The 22,904-nt window shown below is 41.6% G+C and overlaps 1 protein-coding gene across 2 annotated transcripts in view; it reads left to right on the forward strand.

The window, feature by feature from the left end:
- The first annotated feature begins 479 nt into the window (after nt 1-479).
- The window catches only part of dop1b (DOP1 leucine zipper like protein B), a 34,581-nt gene continuing 12,156 nt past the window's right edge, over nt 480-22,904 (forward strand). The window contains exons 1-23 of one of the 2 annotated variants that reach the window (XM_072686374.1): nt 480-651; nt 8,072-8,247; nt 9,227-9,408; nt 10,184-10,354; nt 10,785-10,974; nt 11,954-12,052; nt 12,756-12,879; nt 12,986-13,095; nt 13,237-13,348; nt 13,460-13,577; nt 13,740-13,859; nt 15,388-15,496; nt 15,595-15,804; nt 16,022-16,353; nt 16,780-17,186; nt 17,688-17,761; nt 17,888-18,085; nt 18,397-18,549; nt 18,720-18,820; nt 19,151-19,341; nt 19,919-20,868; nt 20,959-21,686; nt 22,410-22,509. In XM_072686374.1, coding sequence (XP_072542475.1) covers nt 8,107-8,247; nt 9,227-9,408; nt 10,184-10,354; nt 10,785-10,974; nt 11,954-12,052; nt 12,756-12,879; nt 12,986-13,095; nt 13,237-13,348; nt 13,460-13,577; nt 13,740-13,859; nt 15,388-15,496; nt 15,595-15,804; nt 16,022-16,353; nt 16,780-17,186; nt 17,688-17,761; nt 17,888-18,085; nt 18,397-18,549; nt 18,720-18,820; nt 19,151-19,341; nt 19,919-20,868; nt 20,959-21,686; nt 22,410-22,509 — 4,920 coding nt within the window. In that variant the 5' untranslated portion in view covers nt 480-651; nt 8,072-8,106. The remainder of the gene's footprint in view (nt 652-8,071; nt 8,248-9,226; nt 9,409-10,183; nt 10,355-10,784; nt 10,975-11,953; nt 12,053-12,755; nt 12,880-12,985; nt 13,096-13,236; nt 13,349-13,459; nt 13,578-13,739; nt 13,860-15,387; nt 15,497-15,594; nt 15,805-16,021; nt 16,354-16,779; nt 17,187-17,687; nt 17,762-17,887; nt 18,086-18,396; nt 18,550-18,719; nt 18,821-19,150; nt 19,342-19,918; nt 20,869-20,958; nt 21,687-22,409; nt 22,510-22,904) is intronic. The other variant, XM_072686376.1, reaches the window with a different exon arrangement.

Raw genomic sequence — 22,904 nt, forward strand, 5'->3', positions numbered from 1 at the left:
GTTTCAGATAATTTTATACATATTTATATCAAATTAAATATGGTTAGTAGTATTTTATTTATAATATATATATATAATAACTGCATTTTAAACGAGATTATTTCACAGAGAGCGGAGGGGTATAAAACGCTGGCGCGCGTCGAGCACTGAGGACCTGCAGTAATGTGACAGGCTGGTGCGAGCTGTGCAAACACAACATCCTGGACCAAACCAAGCGATGGAGATGAGAAGCCCAAACAACACGTGACCTGCACGGACCCAGTGCGTTTATTCTGCCCACCTTTGTAAATATTATCATATCTCTCGATTTCAGACTTCGATGCGAATTTCGGAAGAGCAGCGACAATGCCTGTAAGCCAGGATTTGACTCAAAACCAAAGAGCCACGCAAACTCCGACACCCCCGTCGTTGCCTGTTGGTTCGCCCCTCCGCCGCCCATCAGGAAGTGTAGCTATATACGTCAGCACCGTTGGCTGAAGTCAGCTAGGTGCGGATTCCTGCTCATCATTGGCTCTGTGTGTGTTGTTGAGCCTGTTGTTGTGGCCTGGGCTTCATTTTCTGATTGCAATTTTATTTTTATTTTACTTTTTGATCCGGAATATTTGAAGGAGTGAGCAGCTGCGGAGGCTTGGTCCTGTTTTCGTGCAGTGGGTGAGTCGCTGGGTTTGAGGTTGTTAAAGGGCACAAATCAAAGACTGGTAAAATGTGCTGATAAACGCCAAAGCCTCTAATATGTGGGATGCTGCTGAAAACGCTGACTGACAGTCTGGCTTTTGGGGAAAACATCTTGCTAATCGATAAGCTGCCTGAATGTACTGGTGTACTTTAGATTAGTCTTCATCCCCATAAAACTGCTGGCTGTCAGAGTCCCTGAATGGCCTGAAATGGTGTAGACTAAAGGATTATAGCTGTGAGATGATCAACAACACTGACACTGTCCCAAACTGGGGATGGACGATACACTCATTCTCATTGATCCGATACCAATCATCAGTAAAGTCATTTCTGCAGTTATAAACCGGTACTATGTGGATGTTATTTATTCATGTATTCATTCATTTGTTTGTTTATTTGCATTAATTTGAATTAAAGTGCCACATAAACAGACTTTAGTGAAGTGAAATGTGAGTGGTGTGTGTGTGTGTGTGTAATATATATATATATATATATATATATATATATATATATATATATATATATATATATATATATATAGACAGACAGACAGACAGACAGACAGATCAGACCTGACACTGACACAAAATACATAGAACAGTGTGTATATATATGTGTGTGTGTGTGTGTGTGTAATATATATATATATATATATATACAGACAGACAGACAGATCAGACCTGACACTGACACAAAATACATAGAACAGTGTGTATATATATGTGTGTGTGTGTGTGTGTGTGTGTAATATATATATATATATATATATATATATATATATATATATATATATATATATATATATATATATATATATATATTCATATTCTGTTCCATGTATATTTCTGTCTGTCAGTGCTGTCTGATCTGTCTACATGTGTAGCGTAATCATTGTGTGGTATATTTGCACGAAGTTCACTTTGACTTAGAATTACACATTTATGAGCAGTGGTGGCTCAGCGGTTAGAGCTGTTGGTGACAGGGTTGTGGGTTCGATACCCGGGCTCGGCAAGCTGCCACTGTTGGGCCCTTGAGCAAGGCCCTTCACCCTCTCTGCTTCCCGGGCGCCGCTGCAATGGCACGTAAAGGTAAAAGATAAAGGTAAAGGTGCACGTATTTGTCACTGTACAGCAAAATGTGTCCGCATTTTACAAATCTGTGGTAGTGAACACACACACACACACACACACACACACACACACACACACACACACACACACACACTAGTGAACTAGGGGCAGTGAGTACATACACACACCCAGAGCAGTGGGCAGCCGCACCTTGCTTAAGGGCCCAACAGTGACAGCTTGCCAAGCCCGGGAATCGAACCCACAACCCTGTTATAAATATCCCGGCGCTCTAACCGCTGAGCCACTGTGTGTGTTTTCACTGCACGGATGGGTTAAAGGCTGAAGTCATATTCCATCTGTGTCTGACACTAATGGTAAATATGGTTGTCTTGTTTTGTTGATGGTGATGATGCCTGATAAAAACACAAGTTCTTGGTGTGAGGGTTGATTCTCAAAGGTACGTCAGTATAATGAAGTAATGAAGCTGAAATCCTGATGCCAGGTAAACTGACTGGAGACTAATCCGTTTTCTGAGTTCGTCTGTAGGTTTGTGGTGATTAGGTTTGTTTCTCTAAGCTGAAGTTCTCCCAGCACTGTCATTTATCTTGGGCAATGTGGAATTGCATAAGAAATGGATGCTTGTTGTTTGTAAGGCAGTGTTGACATGGTTGCGTTCCTTGGCCTCATGTTCAGGTCCTGAGAGTTGAGGTCCTAGTTTCTAAAGAAAAGTCATTTGACATTTTCTAATGATCTGCTCGGCCTCAGCGTGCTGCACAAGTTGTGTGTTTCCTGCTGATTGCCTTGGCTTTCATGAGGATGGTTAATGCCTTTTAGAAAAGGATGTGTTCATGCTGGATGCAATCTAATATGATATGGTTTTCATAAAACAGCTGTATATTCATGCATGGGAAAGTATCTCATTCTTGTATCTAAACATTGAGTGATCTGGAGGATGTTAAACTATGAGAAACGCATATCATCATCTCAGCATGCATTAATGCTTAAAGAAAATATACAGTGTCTGGTCCCGTCATGATAATAAATGTGTTAAATGGCATAGAAAGCTTTTTGTTATTGATTTGTAGTTCCTTGTATACGAAATATAAGCAACCTTTCTGTCTAGTGTAGTGGATAATTGGCACAGAATTATCACCAGGCATTTGATGTACATGTGCACTGCGCAGTTACAGAGATTAACGCATCATTTTTCCATGTTTATATCATATATATCGTACCAAGCTATGAAAGATGTAGCTAATAGTTGGCTGGGAGCAACTCATAGAGTTAAGGATTTTAAAGTTTTGTGAACAAGGTAAAAACCATAAGAGAACCTTTTTAATTAATGAATATTCCATTTGAGAACAACTCAATCATCCCAACAATTTTAGGCATTTTTGGATTATACAAGTTACAAGTTCACTGTAAAAAAAAAAAAAAAAAAAAAGGCACAGACTCACTAGATCAGGCTTGAAATGTGAATGTATGAGGCATGCATCTCATGGAAGTTCATGGAAGTTTATGGCTCTTTTATAAGTGCCCTAGAATGAACATGGTGTCTAAAAAAAAAACTGTGGATAATATGTGGACTGTGCTTCCATGTTCTGCACATCATATGTTTGCATATCACTTTGTGCACTCATCAGATTAAACCATGCAAACACTCTCATTGTCTCTCGGTTGACGAAAGGCACCCAGGTTGCTTTGGATTGGGACAAACCAACGTCGCATAAATCACCAAGCAATACATATTAACAAATATGGTGGTTTGAGGATAATTAGCTTAGTAATTTAAAATCGAGAGATGATCTTCCTCAAGGATTTTAATGTGTTTTTTTGTTTTTACTGAACCGTGAGATAGGCCTAGTGCAAATGACCAAAACCCAATACACATAGTGCTACTGAACAAGACAGTGTAGTACCACGCTAACCTAAAATGCGCTATGTATTTCTGATATGTGAAATAATACAAATGCATAATGGCGCAAAACTGGGCTCAAAGCCCAAATGCAGAATGCAGAAGAAAGACAGTAGGGTGGGCTGCAGTCCTGAGTCGATTAACTGTGCAAATTATATGTAAACGTTTTTGCTAGGTTAAAGCCGTCCTCTTCTATATCAGTCAAATTTAAATGTTGGACTTTTTTTTTTTTAAAATTGCCCAAAACTGCTCTACGGACAGTCCATATGAGGACACTCAATAAGCATCCTGGTTTAGTCTTCTAGGGTGATCAGCAAACTGCTCCTCCACTCATGTTAGGCATGTCATCATTATTCTTCAAATTAAAATATTTCTTCTGTGATTTCCTGTAAAACCTATGTGAAAATATAAAATGTAGGGAACATGTTAGTTGAATGTCTTACCAGCTTCAGATGTCTATTTGTATAAATCAGCCTTCAATAGTATTAAACACGCCTGCTGCCCTGTTGGTTCTGTAGTTTTTGTATAGTACACTAGTACTATGCAGGTTGTGCAGTTCTGGCTCTGCAGATTAGTTTTTGTGAGATCCTATACACTGGTTTGGTGTGGATGCAGTCAATATCTACATGGTGCACAATGTAGAGAATAGAAGGTCAGGTGATTTCATTTTTTTCCTGCATTAAACAATGCTATATATATTAATTCTGTTTACTAAAACGTATTTATTAAAATTGTGCTTATTTAAGCATGCCTTGTATTGTCGTGGTTTATTTAAGCTGAAGTCACTTAATGCTTAAGGGTTATTTTTTTTTCAACCTTATATATTTTTCAATTCTTTGTTTTAGGTCCAAAACCTAATGTTGAATGTTGACCTCTGACACCAGGCATGTCTTTGCAATTAGGAGTGTGACAACCTTTAGTACAGGCTTAAATAACTAATCTAACTAACAACTAATCATAATCATCGTGATATTTGTGGTATTTCATGGTAACAACATTGACAGCATTCATAGCCCATAAGAAGGAAGCAAGAGTGGCTTGTACTTGTACCCCCCCCAACACACACACACACACACACACACAAAAATAAGAAAATTCTGCAGAATAATAGGATGTAAACTAAGTCATTTAGAGTAGTTTGCTGGACAATGTTCATTTTTGGAGAAATTTTGTAGTGAGAATTATTCACAGTGATGGTAAAGTGAACTGAGCATCTCATACCTGAAGCGTCTGAAAGCTAGAAAAGCTACATCACACACAGATTTGACACGAAATGGTTATAAACTTGCTGTCTGATGCCTGACCGCCTTACATTAGCACAGTACAGTGAGTGTGAGGCTGTCTGTGAGTTTGGCTAATAGCTATAGTAACAAATATGTCATGCCCTGACTTTCTGTGTGCGCACAGATAAGTGCTTATTGACCACTGCCCTAACACACAATGTGGCCTGTTAATGTGTCAGTCCTGTTAATGTGTAAAGATCTCTCTCTCTCTCTCTCTCTCTCTCTCTCTCTCTCTCTCTCTCTCTCTCTCTCTCTCTCTCTCTCTCTCCCTTTTCTTATCTATTCATTGATCTATGAGCAAGAAATAATAAATAAATTGCTGTAAGCTACAGTCATTTAGATATTTAGGCTGTTTAGTGTTTGTTTGAGATGGGTACGATCACACGTGTTTTTGAGGAAAATCCTCTAAATCTCTAGATGGGCGTTTATAGCTCACGTTGGAGTCCGTGTGTGTGACTGTGGGAAAGAGTGGGCCTCCTTGTGGCTTTTTATCATGGTGACTGAGCAGATGTCCCCTTTTCTAAGCAAACACTAATCTTTATTCGTCTGTGTGTGTGTGTGTGTGTGTGTGTGTGTGTGTGTGTGTGTGTGTGTGTGTGTGTGTGTGCGCATGTCCTGGCTGGTGGGGGTAATGGCTGCTTAATTGCACTGCACTGTAATCTCTGTGGTCTGTGTGTGTTTTTGTGTCCCTCTTGAAACATGATGTGGCCACGTGTCCGTCACCAGCTCTGTGTGAGTGTGTGCCTAGGAGATACTGTATCAGTAAGATACTTGCAGTTCATCATCATGGCCTTGTTGGTTCAATAGACCGTCCATAGGTGATGTTTGTGTCTATCTAGTGCTGCTAGAAGGTTTGAGAACTGAATTTCAGACCAAGAAATTGAGCAGAAAAACACTGAATATAGTTTTTTAAGCAGAATTATCCAACATTAAACCCCTAAAGTTCTATTCTGAATTCACATGTCCACAGAATCATCTTCCAATAGGCTTCCGACTTATTTGTGTGGTTCTAAGGAAACGGCAGACTGTCAGTACTGTTCTTCTTGGAGTGATGTTTCCTCCCCCGCGCTATCCCGCCATGCACAGCATGCTTGTTTAGTGTTTGCCTGATGGCTCAACTCCTACATTTTGACATTATTCATTATAAGCGAGACTAGTAGGTCCTCAGACATTTTCATGGGGTTCTTTGGGATTTCTGATGAGGAATATTGGTGCTGAATTCCCTCCATTTGTATGCCCTGTATCTCACAGTGGCTTGGTGGACTTTTGGATTTTCACAGCATGGTGAGCTTCAATAGCCCTTGTTTGGAGGTTCCGGGACATGGTACGCTTCCATAAGACGGTGTAGTCCAGTGAAGTCCAGACTTCAATTGTAAAGACCTACCTTTATGTTCTTGGGCACCTTATTGCCTTCCCCTTTTGCGATACCTCTGATTTTCCCATTACTCTTTAAAATGAACTCGTACTTCTAGAGGTTTACATACTGTATCCTACAGAAAATATTGAATATTGAAAAATTGAATTGAATTGTGCTTAGAAAAAGTGTCATTTGTATAATCGCGCTCTCCGTATCTGTTTTAGGCATTCTGTGTAGATCTGCTCGCATTTCAGGTCAAATTGATGCCGAAATTCTTAAACAAAGACATTTTAAGGGTTCAGAAACTTTCCAGTGGCACTAGAAGTTAAATATGGTCACAGCAGTAGCGTGTAAAACACATACTGTGGGCATGACCATTGAAATATCATGCAAATAGTGTCCAGATACCTGCCTGTCATTAGACTATCAAGGCAGCGCTCTCTATAGTACAGTCTGTCTCTCTCTCTCTCTCTCTCTCTGTCTCTCTCTCTCTTGTTTCTTTCTGTCTTTCTGTCTCTCTGTCTCTCTGTCTCTCTGTCTCTCTGTCTGTCTGTCTGTGTGTCTCTCTCTCTCTCTCTCTCTCTCTCTCTCTCTCTCTCTCTCTCTCTCTCTCTCTCTCTGTCTCTGTCTCTCTCTCTCTCTCCACACACTGAACACAGTTTGAATGAACGGCTTACTGGATTCAGTTGTAGCATAATCTACTAAGGAGCTGGGAGGAGGGAGCTGGGAGGAGGTGTGCAGCGCATGACCTGACTCTGCAGGAGTGGAATGTTGATCGGTGCTGGTCGCTTGGTGTTCAAACAGTGCAATTGCATTCGAGTTCATAATTAACAGACCGCCCCGTCACACTTCCACAATGCACATCGTCACATGTTTGCATTGCAAAAATCATTTTTACCCCTAGTCACTTAACAGTAACTTTTAAAAGAATATGTACAATAATCTGTATTCTACTGACGAAGAAAACGTTCGATTCTGCACTGTCAACAGAATTTCTTTACGTTTCAATAAGTTACACGTTGCAATTGAGCAATTTACAAATGAATGGCTTGATTGGCCAGATTATTAAAACTCAGGTTTACTGTGAAGCGCTGGTTCTCTCCTCTCTCATCTGCATGTGAATGTTCATGTCATGCCCAATGTTTTGAGCTGTGAACAGTTAAGCGAGTTAAATATGACCTGATTTTCCAAAAGGCATGAAGTTAAACTTCTCTCATACTTGTAAGATTTCTTTTGTATTTCTATATTTTACAGTTTTGAAGTAACAAAAAAAGGAAAACACCCCTTTTAGTAGCCAGCTATCAGTTTTTCAATTCTTGTTTGGGGGATTTTGCCTGATCTCACTTGCAGAAGGCATTTAGTTCTGCCGCTCTTGAGTCTGCTTAATCTTACTGAAGGCCTTTTTCAGTAAAACAGGGGTTTTAGGTTGCCTTTCTAGTAATTCTACGGGCTGTTCTCTCCAAGGCCAAGGTTTTCTTGGTCTTTGGGACCTTAGACCTCCACCATTCCTGTGCAATATTTTAATTACGCTGTTGTGAGAGGAAATGACGAAGTTAATAAAAGCTTTGCTGTCTTCTTTTAACCTTCTCCTGCATTGTGGGACGTATACTGCAGCATAGGAGGGAAATACAGTACACTGCCATTGACTGCCATTGTTGTGAACTGCTGAATGATCTACTCTTAGTTAATATCACCATGATGTACTATCTGCCAGCATTATTTCTTTAATCAATAAAAAAAACCTAATCAATGTCTTCTGTCTCCTGACCAGAGCATACACGGAACATGCTGGGACAGGACTAAGGCATGATGGATCCTGAGGAGGCCGAGCTCCAGAACGACTACCGGTACCGTAGTTATGCGGCCGTTATTGAAAAGGCGCTACGCAACTTCGAGTCTTCGAGCGAGTGGGCTGACCTCATCTCCTCCCTTGGAAAACTCAATAAGGTATCTTGAGAGTGGGGCTGGGGCCATTGCTGCTAAATTGTGCAGCAGTGGATGGACTACAGTCAATAACCGTAAGCTTACGACGTGCACCTAAATGGGTGAAAGTGGACCTGATGAAAGTGGACCTGATAAAATGGCCAGTGAGTGTTGGCGCAAAGAAATTAGGGCATCATTGGATCGGAGTTTGCCCATTGTTGGTCACTTAAAGCTGGAGTAGGTGATGTTTTTAAGTGGCCAGTCAATGTAAGCTAGTTTTTGTATACCCCCAAAAAACTTATGAGGTGGCAGGGATGGTGGCCTCCACAGATTACCTCTCGTTTCAGAGCTTTAAAAAATCGATGGCAATTGGGATATAAAAAAATACAACTAAATACTTCTGTACTTAAGGATGTTTTATTGTCCTTTAAGAAGACAGTTCTGCATTTCACTTCCACATTCCTCCGTCAACTTCTCTTATTGGCTTATGGCTTCATTCGTTTACAGCTGCCGCTTGTTTAAACACTGAGACTTCTGTTTTTTTCGGACTGTTCTGGCGTGGTGTTGGTTTACAATACTCTTTAAGGAGGAAGTTTGCTTAGCTCATGGTTTCTGCAGTCGAAATGAACGTCCCAAGACCATATGGCCCCATCACTAGGTACAATTGTAGTAAACTGAACACTTCATTTGCACTTCAGCTGCACAAGAAGTCGATTTAGAAAGCTCGTGTTTCTAAACCTCTCTCCTCGCTCTCGACATACTGACTGATTTTCTTGTTGACTTAATGAAACAACACGGATGTGACCTACACTACTGGGAGTGTGTGAAGTCTGAAGGTCTATACAGTGTCAATACAGTAAAACAATATTGCAAAGAATTTCATGGGTGAAAACAGTCGTGCTTTCAAATACAGCCCTCTCATATTTGAACGGTCACCGTTTTTCCGTCCGAGTGTTCGTGTGTTTGATCTTGTTCTCTCCGTCTGTCCCCGCCTCTACATCAGGCACTCCAGAGTAATCTGAAGTACTCTCTGCTGCCACGGAGACTGATCATTGGGAAGCGACTGGCTCAGTGCCTGCACCCAGCGCTGCCCAGCGGCGTCCATCTTAAAGCGCTGGAGACCTATGAGGTCATCTTCAAAATCATTGGCACAAAATGGCTGGCCAAAGATCTCTTCATCTACAGGTTGGTGTGGATAAATGGAGAGATGAGCCGGGTGCTTCTAACTGTACTTTGGGGGTGGGGGGGGACAAAAAAACAAAAAAAACAATAAGCCATGAGAGGCAGTGAATATTGGTCTTTCCAAGGGTAAAAGGTGCTGGTAGACTAATGCATGTTTTGAAATATTTATTACAATATGTATTTATTACTATATGTATGGCCGTGCCCAAAAATATTGGCAATGCACTGTTGCCAATATAAAAAATGCAGTATTGCTCCCAGAAATTAGATGAAATTACAAATGCTTTGGTATTTATGTGTTTATTTCTTTTGTTTGCATTGGAACAACTAAAACAAACTATTATTCTATTTATTAGAATAATTTGTATTTATTTATTATTATTATTTTTGGGGGGAGTTCCCTGTATGTGTAACATGCAGGATGAGGTTTAAACAATATACTAGACAATACAATAACAGAATAAAATGAAAATGTCAGTTTTTAATTAATTTCCAGTTAATTGCCCAGCTCTAATCTGATGATATAATTCAACAAAGAACTCCAGACAAAATTATTGGCACCTTCAGCTTAATTTTGGGTAGCATATCCCTTGAAAACAGTAACTGAAATCAACCACTTCCTGTAACCATGAATGAGTTTCTTCTTCATCTTTATTATACATACAATATAGTATTTTACACTGTTCCCCAAGGGGGGGGGTGCATTACTGAGCGATTTGTGTTTGTTTGTGTGCTACATCATGAGACAACTATGCACTGTGTTTGTTTGTTAATGCAGTTCTGGACTTTTCCCTCTGCTGGCTCATGCAGCCATGTCAGTGAAGCCGGCTCTTTTGACCCTGTACGAGCGTTACTTCCTACCCCTACAGAAAGCTTTGCTGCCCAGCTTGCAGGCCTTCATCACGGGCCTGCTGCCTGGCCTGGAGGAGGGTCTGGAGGTCTTTGATAGGTACACGCTCTGTTTCAAATGATGAATGCCATTTGTTTAGGTAATGATCAAAGGAATAGCCAGGCAAATGTATCTTCACCTGAGTATAATGCTATAACTGCTATGGATGTAATTTGTGAGAGATCTGACTGACGGTACAGGATATTGTAGGTCTGTCTGTAGCTTCCCAAAGTTATTTTACCCGGATAGTGTGGCTTGAAATGGTGTAGTCTATATGTACACATTACATGACCGGCACCACACTTGATTAAATAACGTGTCACAGCCATGTCCATTAGCAGTGTTTATTCCATTAGCATGAGGTTAATTTTTGCATGGTTTCTATTATTGAGAAAGCTGTTTATTAGTAATTAATGTTGATCTGGAAAAAAAGAAATGTGTTTCTCTCTCTCTCTCTCTCTCTCTCTCTCTCTCTCTCTCTCTCTCTCAGGACTGATGCATTGCTGTTGAAGTTGTCCCTGTTGGTGGGTCAATCAGTATTTTATGGAGCTCTGTGGGGATCTGTACTTGTGTCTCCACTGGTGCGGCTCCCAGCCTCTCTCTTCATTGTCACACATTTTGACCGCATGGCCTCCATTTCTGAGCAGAAGTACATGCTGGGCACTGACCACAAACTTACTGTGAGTGTGTGTGTGTGTACGCATGTGTGCGCTTATGTTCCTCTCGTCCTCTCATATATATATGAGACTCCTAACACTGTACTAAAAACACACAAATATGCAAACATGTACATTCAATCCTGCTGCCATTGTGTGACACAGTGCTTTTATGGATATGAATATGGAAGCCTTAATAACAGTAATGATGCTTAAGCTGGTTTATATTTAATGTGCAAGATATTAGTGTGTTACTACGTGTTTCGTTTATTATAACACCTGAATAAATCATGCAGATAAATTGTGTTTGGTGTGTAACGACCATAACACAACTTCTATGCTGTGCTGTGCTGTGTTTAGCAGTGAGTACTTGTATACAATGTGAGCCAACAGTCCAGAACCTCCAAATTAGATCAGTGGATGCAACTATGATTCTTAATATATCCCCCGTCTGGTTGGAAATCCGCAAATTCTTAATCCATTGAACCAAAAGCAAATAATTCAGCTGTTAATGCAGAAACCCATTCTAAAAGAGCATTACACTCTATTGGTCTGCATGCTGGCCTGCCTCCACCAAGGATAAGCGAATCCTGCATGGGATGGAGATGAAGACGCTGTGCTGGGAATTTGGACCCACATGGCTTGACCACACCATTAATGTAGATGTCGGAAAGCAGATGGGGGTCAACACAACTTTGATGGTACAGCCATATTATGTGAAGTGATGAGAACTCAATAACCAGGACAGCCCTCTGATACGACTCCGGTGGGAAGCGGCTACAAGGCCACAGTTGGCGGGTGTCTCTCCAGAAGATACCCGCCAGGGAAGAAAAACGCAGTAACTCTTGTGAATTATTTGGTATTTGGTGTAGCATATGTTATGGAGTCCCAGAGGGTTTTATTTCAGGGCCAATAAAACTAATGACTAATGACTAACTGACTCTCCCTTTGTTACAGACAGTGTGTGTGATACTGTATCTCTTTTAATCTCTATTTGTTTCAGGTGAAGGCAATGTGTCTCTCTCTGCAGGACAGTAATGTACTGGTCCAGCGAAACATGCTGGAGATTCTTCTCCACTTCTTTCCCTTTGCAACATGTCTGGTCAGTCTATCTGGTTATCCGTCCATCTTCTCTCTCACTCTCACTCTCTCTGTTCTGATCATCACACACTTTCCTCAAATCATATTGAATTGTTAACCTCAAACTTCAGGCTGCCTCTGCAGTTGTTAGCGATGTAATGGGCTTCTGTGCATGTGCAAGTGTCCGCATAAGCAAGTCAGAATTTGAGGCATGTGTGTCATACAAAGTTTGATTGGACAAACCCACATGCAACTGACATGCAAAAAGGCTGATCGCAGCCCGTTTAGAGTGATGCGGCAGGAACGTAAGCAAACTTTTGTGTTGGGGAATCAGAGGATGGATTGTTTGCTATTAATGGCTTCAAACTAAATTCCCTAATAATTTGTTAAAATGGGACTTTTTGTGACTCTGAAAAGCTCAGTGGTATGCCAGGACGCTATTGCTAATTGCTAGCTTTTATAACAGCTGTTATCTGAGTAATGACAGCAATACTGAGCCTGAAACTTAATGAAAGACAACAGGAATTCCACTACAGTAGCCCCTATTAACAAACTATGAATTTTTGCTATGGCTTTGCTTTGGCTCAACTAGTAAAAATAAATGCACAATGCTGACTCAGTGGCTTTATGCAAACATTTACATCTCAGCTCTGTTAGGCTCAGTGAAACAAGACTGCTGGTGTTTCTGGAGCTGCTGTGTGATTCCTCCGTTTGACCTCTCCTAGGATCCTGAGAAGAGCACTATCCCCCTGAGACGTGAGGAGATGACCACAGTGGTGTCTTCTGCTTCTCTCACTTTGCTGAGGAGAGACATGTCACTCAACCGCCGCCTCTATGCATGGCTTCTAGGTACCAAAACTTTTCCTTACTATTAACGTTTAAGTGCAGGACAGCGTATTGGTTTACTCCCATTAATAGGGCTGAGTAATTTCTTACTGTGTTTGTGTGTGGCCAGGCCTAGACATTAAAGGGGGTATGGTGGCTCCGGATTTGAGCCAGTATACGACCGTGGAAGACCATACTGCATACTACTTCAACACACATTCCAGGGAACTTCTGGTGCAGGTAATTACTCACTCCCTCTCTCACACAACAAAACACACACATACACACACACACACACACACACACACACACACACACACACACACGGTTTGCGAGACATTCTTCCCCTGTTGCTCAGTCAGTACTCTACTCTTCCTGCAGGCGCTTGTGAATATCCTGCAGCAGAAAGACATTGAGAAACATCCAGACAACGTCACAGACTACCTCAGACCCTTCCGCATCATCATCAGCTTACTGGACAAATCAGAAATTGGTACGCACACGCACATGTGCAGTGACCGTTAGTTTTTAAGTTTTTAAGTAATTAACTGACATTTGCATGCGTCTCTCTCTCTCTTTCCCTCTCTCTCTCCCTCTGACTCAGGTCCATTGGTCCTGTCTGATGTTCTGTTGGAGGTGATCAGAGCATTTTACAGTTACTGCAGAGAGATGCTCGGGGAGGACTCCCTTAACTCCAGTCTCTCTGGCAACCAGCTCAACAGGTCAGAATCAGATATTGAGGCAAATGAAATGACTGTGGTCATTGATAATAACTTACTACTTGTGCTTCTGTGTGAAAAGAGGGGTGATGTGTCAAGATTGTAAAATGCAAATATTTATGATCATGTTTCATCTTATTGTTTTCTGTGTCTTGGATTGTGCAGTAAGATCAAAGAGAACAAAAACGCTTCGGAGATCATAAAGACGGTCAACATGTTGGTAGGGGCCATAAGTAGTGAATACCTGTGGGACTACATGACCAAACTCTTCCAGACATGCCTCAGGTACATACACACACACGCGCACGCGCACACACACACATATATATATATATATATATATATATATATATATATATATATATATATATATATATATATATATATATATATACTCAGTGTAGAACAATTACTTTAAGTTATGGTATATTGTTGTACTTGAGTCCAGTCAGGTAGCTCTAGGGCAAGGCCTCCTCCTGCCACCAGGGGGAGGCGCCGAGTCATGCCAGCCAGTTAATAAGCCTGATTTACAACACCTGGGCAAAAGGCTATATAAGCACTCAGATCCAGTTGCAGTTGCAGAGTCTGCCTTCCTTGTAACTTCAGTTCTCTTGTTTCTGTCAGGAGGTCCTTTTGCCTTTAGTTTTCATTTTCCTCAAGCTTTTCGAGCTAGCCAGCTCTCTCCCTTGGCATCCTTTGTTTGTTTTCCTGCCTTTCCCCCGCATTAAATACATAGTTTGCTTTGTTTACACCCGTTATTAAACCCACCCCTTTTAAGTTTCGTTCTTGTCTTGATCTTGAGGTCAAGAACACTCTGAAGCTCACTCTAAGCCTCCTTTATTTCTGCTTTTGCTCCGTTTTTCTCCATTAGAACACAAGTGTGTAAAGTAAAGCACCACGAATGCAATGTAGGAATGCAAAGCCCATGGCGCAGACCTCTCTACAACAACAGAATTCAGGCACAAATATCACCAGTGCTTTACTTTGAAGTGACTGAGGGGGAAAAAAAACGTCTTCAGCTTACTGCTTTAGTTTAAGCCTGTTATATAAAAAAGATAACTAAGGGACAAAATAAATATATTTAACCTTGTTATTCGATTAAGACAAGTTTATAGGCTAATTAGGTAATTACCTATCATGTATTGTAAAATCAACACTATCAACACTATACACAGTCCTTTTTATTTGTTCTTGAATTCTGTCTCATCGCGGCTCAGTCTTGGACCCACTCCTAGTTTCAGTCTTGGACTACTGCAGAACCTTGACTTGTACTCTGTGGGTCCTGGGGCTGGATTCATTAAAGCTTTTGTATATAAAAAAAAAAGAATGAAAGAATGATCAACTCTTAAGATGTTAAAAAAATTTTGGCCTCATTCATCAGTATCTTATGACACCTAAAATATTTTCTCAAATTTGTATTTGTATTATTTGCCGCTATGCTCTAATAATCGTGGAGCCCCTTGTTCTAATAAATTATTTTGCTTATGCAGAAACTGTCCTTATGATATTTAAAAAATATTTTAAGAATATCAGTTGTTCTTGCTTTTTTTTTTTAAAGAAAAACTGTTTCTTTAAAAACTTAAGTTTTATCATAAGTATAAAGTGTAATAACATATTTTATAAGAATATCTTGTGAATCTTGATGTGAATCTGGCTCCAGGTCTGTGTCTTGACTCGGTCTCTCCTCTAATGGTCTTGTGTATTATACTGCTATGGCCACGACTGCTCTGTACATTATGCTTATTAATCGTAGCTTTTACTTTCATAGCTTTTTAACTCCTAAACAAATGAACATACGTTGGTTGTGTTTCAGTGTGTTAAACGACCCAGCAGGGGCACCATCCTCTAAAGCCTGGAGTCCTCCTCCTTCAATGACTGAGCTCTCCACACTCATCATCTTCCTCCTGGATGTTATTCCTTTGGTAATTATCACTGCGGATATATGAACCCCTGATTGGAAAGCTTGAACGTTTTCCCACCCTCTGATCCCATTGTTTATTTCCCGTCTTCTGTTTAATAGGAGCTTTATGCTGAGATCCAGACGCAGTTCCTGCCGCAGATGCTAGGCAGCATGCTGCACTCTCTGTGCGCTCACCCGGCCTCTCTCAGCCTGCCCGAGCTCACACAGGCCCTCAGGGCATGTTTTAAGGTTCTCAGTAAAGTCCAGATGCCTGTGACCTATATGGACATGGAGGCGGAGTCACAGACACAGAGCATGGAGAAAAAACTGGTAGGGTTGATTTGATTATGTATTAATAATAATAATAATAATAATAAGAATAATAATAATGAAATATTTACAGAAGTAAATTGGCAAAGTAGATGTAAAGCAAAATACAGATGTAATGTAATTTAATATCAAACCAGTTCAACAGATTATTACAGTTTTATGTTGATTTACTGCTTAAATACCCTTTTAATCTCTGCATACTAATTCCTCATGCTAGCAGGTAACGCCAGACACCAAAAAGGAGGAGACTGGTGACCAGGCCAGTGGGAATAATGATAATAGACGGGCAGAAGAGGAAGCGAGTGTGAACGGACTGCAGGCTGCAGAAGAGGTGGGACCTGAACCAGCTGTGTTTCCGCCCCTGCGTTCTGAAGACAGTGGATTGGGCCTTAGTGCCTCACCTTCTGAACAACAGCTCTTCCCTGGCCATGATTCATCAAGTCCTGCTGCAGGGGTGTGCACGCAGGCAGAGGATGTTTGGAGGAAAGGAGGGAATGTGGAGAGCATGTCCAAATGCGTACAGGACATACTGGCATCGCTCATCGTTAGGTACAGTTTTATACCCTTTTTTTCAATCAGCGTGTTACTTGCCATTCCCTTTTAGATGCCAGGTGCCAAGGTAGCAATGAAAGTCTCACTGCTGACGTCTGCCTAGGTTGATTTCAGTCAGTGGAGAACCTATGTTTTCCGTTGCCAAGATAGCAATACGCCAGAAATTGACCTGAACACCCCTCATTTCAAGACCACCACTCCCATCAACATGGATATATTCACAAGCAGCGTTGCTATTTAAATGACGCAGATGGAAGGCGTGAAAATAGACTGTTGGCGGGGTGTAAGATAGCAGTGAGCATCGCGACAGGGTGTTTGTGAAAGTAGCTTTACCACCATTACACTGATAGAGCATAACCAATAAACTCTCACTCTCTCTCTCTCTCTCTCTCTCTTTCTCTTTCTCTCCTGTTCTTCCCCTAGACACCTGTTGGTAGTGATCGATCTTGAGAAGGAGAAGGCACAGGAGGAGGGCGCTCTGCCTGAGCAGCGTGCATCTCCGCGAGGCAGAAAACACTCCTCGTCTGAGGGAAAGGGCAGCCGAGAGCTGGGACTGATCAAAGACAGACTGGCTGAGTTTTTCACCCCGAGCAAGCTGCGAGCACAGCCCCATGAGGGGTGTGTGGGGGCAGCAGGGACAGGAGCTGGGACCATGTGTCTGGACTGGGCGGCAGGGTTTCAGTCGCGAGGAAAAGCAGAGATCACTGAGGCCTGCCGACAGGCCTTTACTGCTGCTTGCCATCTACTGCTGGAGTGCACCACATTCCCAATCTACTACACAGAGGAGGAGAGCCAAGAGCTCCATGGCAACATGTTCAGAAACCTCACAAGTACGTTTCCACCATACAACGTCTTTGAAGACAAATAAGATAGAAGATAAATAAGCTAAATGTGTACGCCGTTTCTGAAGCGAGCAAGTGATGGAGAGTTTGTCTGTGTTAAGTGTTGAACATTGCTGTGAGAATTTGATTGCATTCCGCCATGGCCGCATTAGTGAGTTCAGGTGATGACTTTGGATGATCCAGAGCATCCAGTTATGTTAGCTATGGGTGCAGTTTCACATTTCACATGAAAAATAGGACATTTTAGATTCATTTATACTGGTCTACAATTATTATTATTATTATTATTACATTATTATTATTATTATTATTATTATACAATACTAACATTTTAAATGAGCATAATTGATATGTTGGCCTGATTCTAAACCTTTTAAATATTGATTCAGCTCATTGAGTATATTTTTTGCATTATAGAGTATAAATGATATTAATAATACTACTACTTACTGCTTTATGAAAATAATGTTGGTTGTTTTTTTCTTTTAGGCAATGAAGAAGAAACTCTTCCTGAGTGGCTGAGGTCTTTAATGACGTTATGCTGCATTTCTAAAGACTACAAGGTACACTTCAGAGGATAGGCAAGAGGATCTGCACATAACTTCCATCATGATGAATATGTTTCTGTCTTCTGTTTTAGTTATTTTTACATCTGTCTTGACAGCATTTTTGTTGTTGTATTTCTGTAGGTTCAACACGTGGCGATTTCCTCCCTGCTTGAGCTTATAAACCACTCTCAGTCACTAGCTCTGGTCATTCAAGACAAGAATCAACGCTATAAGAGCTCTGAGGCCAACCCTCTGAGTGGACAGTTGCAGATGGTCACACGGCCCCCCATCTTCCCATCAGTTCTTAAAACCATGGAGAGGAACACAGACTTTTACCAGGTGAGCTTCCGGAATTGTTCTGGTATGGAAACATGGAATAAGATTTATTTATTTTGATAAATAAAGATTTTTAATTTATTTAAACAATATCATGTAGCAATATTGATAATAAATCTGGATATAATATTAATAATAATAATACAAATACTAGAAAAACTAAGCAAGAAATGTAAATGCACAGTAAATCAAACACATGCATGTGTACCGAGTAATTTATGCATACACACATTTTTTATATATACACACACACACACACGTCTGTCTCTGTATACATATAGTGATTTCTGTTTCTTATGGTGTCTGTCTCTCAGCGGGTAGCTCATGTGCTGTGGGCTCAACTGGACACTGAACGCAGAGAACATCACATCTCCTGCGTGGAGCTCTTTTATCGACTGCACTGTCTGGCTCCTTCTGCTGCTATCTGTGAGGACATTATCTGCATAGCTTTGCTTAGCAGAGACAAGGTGCAGTACTGCTCACTTTACACATGCATACAGTCTTACATTTGTTCAGTCACACTAAAGGGGATTGTTTTTTACTGGAATCCAATGCTATTAAAACAAACAAATGTTATATATATATATATATATGGGCACAACAATATACAAGGTGTGTGTGCGCATTCTATCTGCAGGTTGTGCGTCTGGAGGCTCTGCACAGGTTCTCTGTTTTGTGGCACCTGACACGAGAGGTCCAGACGAACCGAAGCACTTCCCTGAACCGCTCTTTTGATAGGTCAGGCATGTTCCTTTACACTAGAGCTATGAACTGTATTATATCCATGATCACTTACGAGTTATTGGCTGAAAATAATTGGCCATACTGGGAAAGATGAGCCTAATGAAATCTTGAAAAGCATGGCTGTAATAACAAATGATATTGCATGTAATAGTTGATGTGTATTGCTGATCTGTACCAAGCATTTTTACAGGGGATAACAAGCCATACAGAAGGGCCTACCTAGGATAACTAGGATATTTGTTACATTTGAATTTTCCTGTATTTTTTTTTCACTCAGCCCTAATTAACTTTACCACTTTTACTCCTTCTTCCCTTATGTGTCAGGTCTCTGTTTGTAGTGTTGGACAGTCTAAACAGTCAAGATGGCAGTGTGAGTGCAGCAGGACAGAGCTGGCTGGTGAGGGCTCTCTCTCTCAGTGACGTTATCCGCATCTTGGAACCTGTTCTTCTGCTGCTGCTGGATCCAAAGACCCAAAGAACAGCCATTCATAGTGTCAAGCACAACCTCTCAGTTGGTATGTTGTGAAATCTAGAGACTGAAATGGAAAATGAACACAGAGAACTTTTATGGCTGTGACCGAAATGAATCCCTTTTCACTCATTAGTAACGTGCTCTTTAAAAAGGGCCTGTTTGGTTTACGAAGTAGTGCTACGTAATCCATGATGAGATGATGGATTAGACACTTCCTCGTGCGACAGCATGGCAGGCGTAAATAAACACGTAAGTGTCGTGAGCCGTGTTTAAAGATTCGTTGTAAAGACACAACTGATTTCTGGATTACAATTAATAAAGGCATTGCATTGCACAATCCTCCCATTAACAAACAAATTTCTGAAATTCACGGCGTTCCGTGTCTCGTAAGGTCAGTGGCTACATTTCGTTTCTCTGTCTGTTGCTTAGCAGTGCCACACGCAATGCATTTTGGTCCATATTCAGATGATGTAGTGAGCTACAATTCGGACACTGGCGAAAAAAATAGCCTACGTACTTATTAGTGGCCTAAAGCATGAATAGGGAGCCTGAATTTTGGTCACAGCCTGTATAGGAGTGGTGCTTTGCATTATTAACACTGCATGCCCGTGTTTCCACAGGTAATTTGCATGCGTTAAGTTGCAAAGACAGGTCTGGCACAAAGAGCAGTGGAGACGGCATGGCACTGCTGAACCAACCAGAGGACAGTCTGCTGAATAACTTTACTGTTGTAGACCGCGAGGCCCTGTGGCTCAACCTGGACCAAGACCCAGAACTTCAAGGAACAACATCAAATTCCCCCGTCATATCCCGCAGTGAAAGTGAAGAGACCGAAGGTGAGGACGAGGAACAAGAAGAGGTAGCGGAGGAAGAGAGCGAGCACACGGAGTCCGCTGATACCAATGGGACCCAAAACTCAACGGAAAACTCTAGTTCAGGCTCTGCCCCTTACCTGCAGGTGGGTGTTGCCAATGGCAATGATGGGGAGGTGGGCCTGGCTAATGGCTTGCTACGGGTTGACTCCGACCGCACCCAGGCCTCTGATTCACTATCCAGTGATGAGGATGACGGGCAACTGGAAGCTCTGGCTAAGTCCCGCCTCTTAAAGCGGCAGCGCGAGAGACAGGAAGCAGTTGACTCGCTGTTCCGCCATGTCTTGCTCTACCGGCAGCCATTTGAGTTCGGCAAGGTCCTGTATGCTTTCTCTGTGGTTGAGACGCTGGTCAGGAGTGGCTCAACCTCATTTGTAGAGGCGCTGTCCAACACTGCACTGGACTGCAGCTCCACTGCCCACCTCAACCTCGTCCAGAATCTCCTGCAGAGGCACAGGCAAGCCCAGGACGGCGGGAGCTTCTATGGCCCTCTCCAAAACTCTACCCCTCCAGAACCTAAGACCACAAGCCCAAACCAACCACCCACCTCCCCTCTTTCTTCTCCCTCCTCCTCTACTTCTCCTACCATGTACCTCTTGGAGCTCCTCACATCCCTCTGCCTCCGCTTTCTGCGATCCCACTTCCCATCTTACGCTACTGTGAATGCCCGTCAACTGCAGGGGAACCGAGAAGTGCAGGTAAAGCAGGGGTGGGCTCGATCTAGGGCTATGCATATTGTGTATCAAGTGTCATGATGTTTAATCTTCATCATATCGGCCACTTTTTAGGTGAAGAGTGTGGAGGTGATGACCGCCCTGGTGGTTCAGCTAATAACAATGGCTCAGCAGGCCCAAGCTGGAGAAGCAGGTGGCACAGGGAGCCTAGAGACCATTCGGAACCTTCTGTGGGGCTGCAAAGTGCAGCAGTATGTCCTCCTCTCACTCTCTGCCTCTATGTACGCCTGCCAGCGCGCAGAGCACCCTGACCAAAACGCAGTCAACGAGGAAGACCAGGGTGATGATGGTGGGGAAATCTCAGAGGAGAGCCTGGTCCATTTTGGAAAGGACGGCAGCTGGGCAGAGCACCCGCTCCAGATCGCGCTGCTGAAGCTTCTCAAGGCTCTGATTGTGCTGGAGCACTGTGTATCTCCTCCGCAGTCCAAAGCGCAGGGGGACAACAACCCCATCCTCCCGGGCAAGGGGGATGCCCCCTCTTCAGCTCTGGCACGAGAGTGGCAGACAGCCATGATGTTCCAGCAGTCCATCAAGGCCGTTCGCTACGTATCCAGCCAACCCATCACGACACAGGGCATGTTCGTGTCGGCAGCAGCCCGGGCCCTATGTCCACAGTACGGCTTCGCCATGCACCCGGCCTGGGTGACGCTGCTCTGTGGGACGCTGCCCTTCCTGGGGCGCTCGTTGGCCATCATTGTAGCCCCCATTATCGGTCAGATCTGCAGGAATCTGGATGAGCTGGTTAGACAGCATGAGCATGACTCTATCAAGGCTAGTCACAGGTAGTATGAATAAGCATCCTAACCAATATGACAATGTTATCGCCAGTACCAATTTTGAAGAAGAAAACGTCTATATAATTCATTGTAATTTTATTATTCAGAGCTTTTAGTTCATTGTTAAAAGTGGTTTAACCTAAACAAAAATACTTTGTGGTGGTAAGTAGTTGAATTGACTCAAATACATACTTTGAATGAATCATTATTTTATTTAAAGTATGTATTTCAGTTGAATGGACTCCAATCAAGAGCTTGTTACTACATGTAAATTTTATTTTTTTTCAAGTGTGGGTTTAGTTGAACAGGGTTTTCCATACTTGCATAATGTATTTGTCAATTACTAATTGTCAAATTTCTTAATAAATAAAGATGTAAATAAATGTAAATAGAAAGCCATTTATAACAGAAGTACCCTGTGTACAGTCTGTCTGCCTCCTCTTCCTGTCAGACATACTGGGATACTGGGGACAGTGTTTTTCTTTCATATTGTCACAGGAGCTAAGTAAAATATATCTGCTATCCATCCACCCACTCAGGAGCCACACTTGATTGAGACAATGTACTTTAGTAGATTTTTTTTTTATTTGTCTGATGTGTTTTATGTTGGAGCTGACACTAGTCTCCCTTAAAGTGTGGCTACAATATTTTTTATTATTATTATTATTATTATTATTTTTATTTTATTAATTTTATTAATCTGTGCGTGTGTTCATGGTGTGTGTGCAGCAGTATCCTGAAGAGGGAGAATATTGCTCCGGACTATCCTCTCACTCTACTGGAGGGACTTACCACTATTACACACTACTGCCTTTTAGAACATAAGAAGGTAAACCATAAACACGCACGCTGGCAGAATCTGTCATCTCACAGTGAACTGAAGCAGAAGTGAAATTATAATTATAATTAGTACTGAAAATATTATGTTAATAAATAATAGCAAGTAGGCCTACCAGTAAATACCATAATGTTGGAATTACTGTTCATATATTTGGAATCAGTTTTTAACAATATAAAATCAGAATGTAGGTGCTTCTAATATACTAGTCATGTGCAACATCATAACTGTGTTTAAGTAATTAATAAATTAGGTAATGGTGGTGAACAGAGCTGTGTATAATTTTAACATGACTGTGTGAATGTGAAAACTTGACAATATTCCTATAGAAAATATTAACATATAAGCATCTTTTTGTTCTGTAGTTGAATCCTTTTCATCTGCAT

The sequence above is a fragment of the Salminus brasiliensis genome, chromosome 8 (assembly GCF_030463535.1).
Source record: "Salminus brasiliensis chromosome 8, fSalBra1.hap2, whole genome shotgun sequence".
NCBI lineage: Eukaryota > Metazoa > Chordata > Actinopteri > Characiformes > Bryconidae > Salminus > Salminus brasiliensis.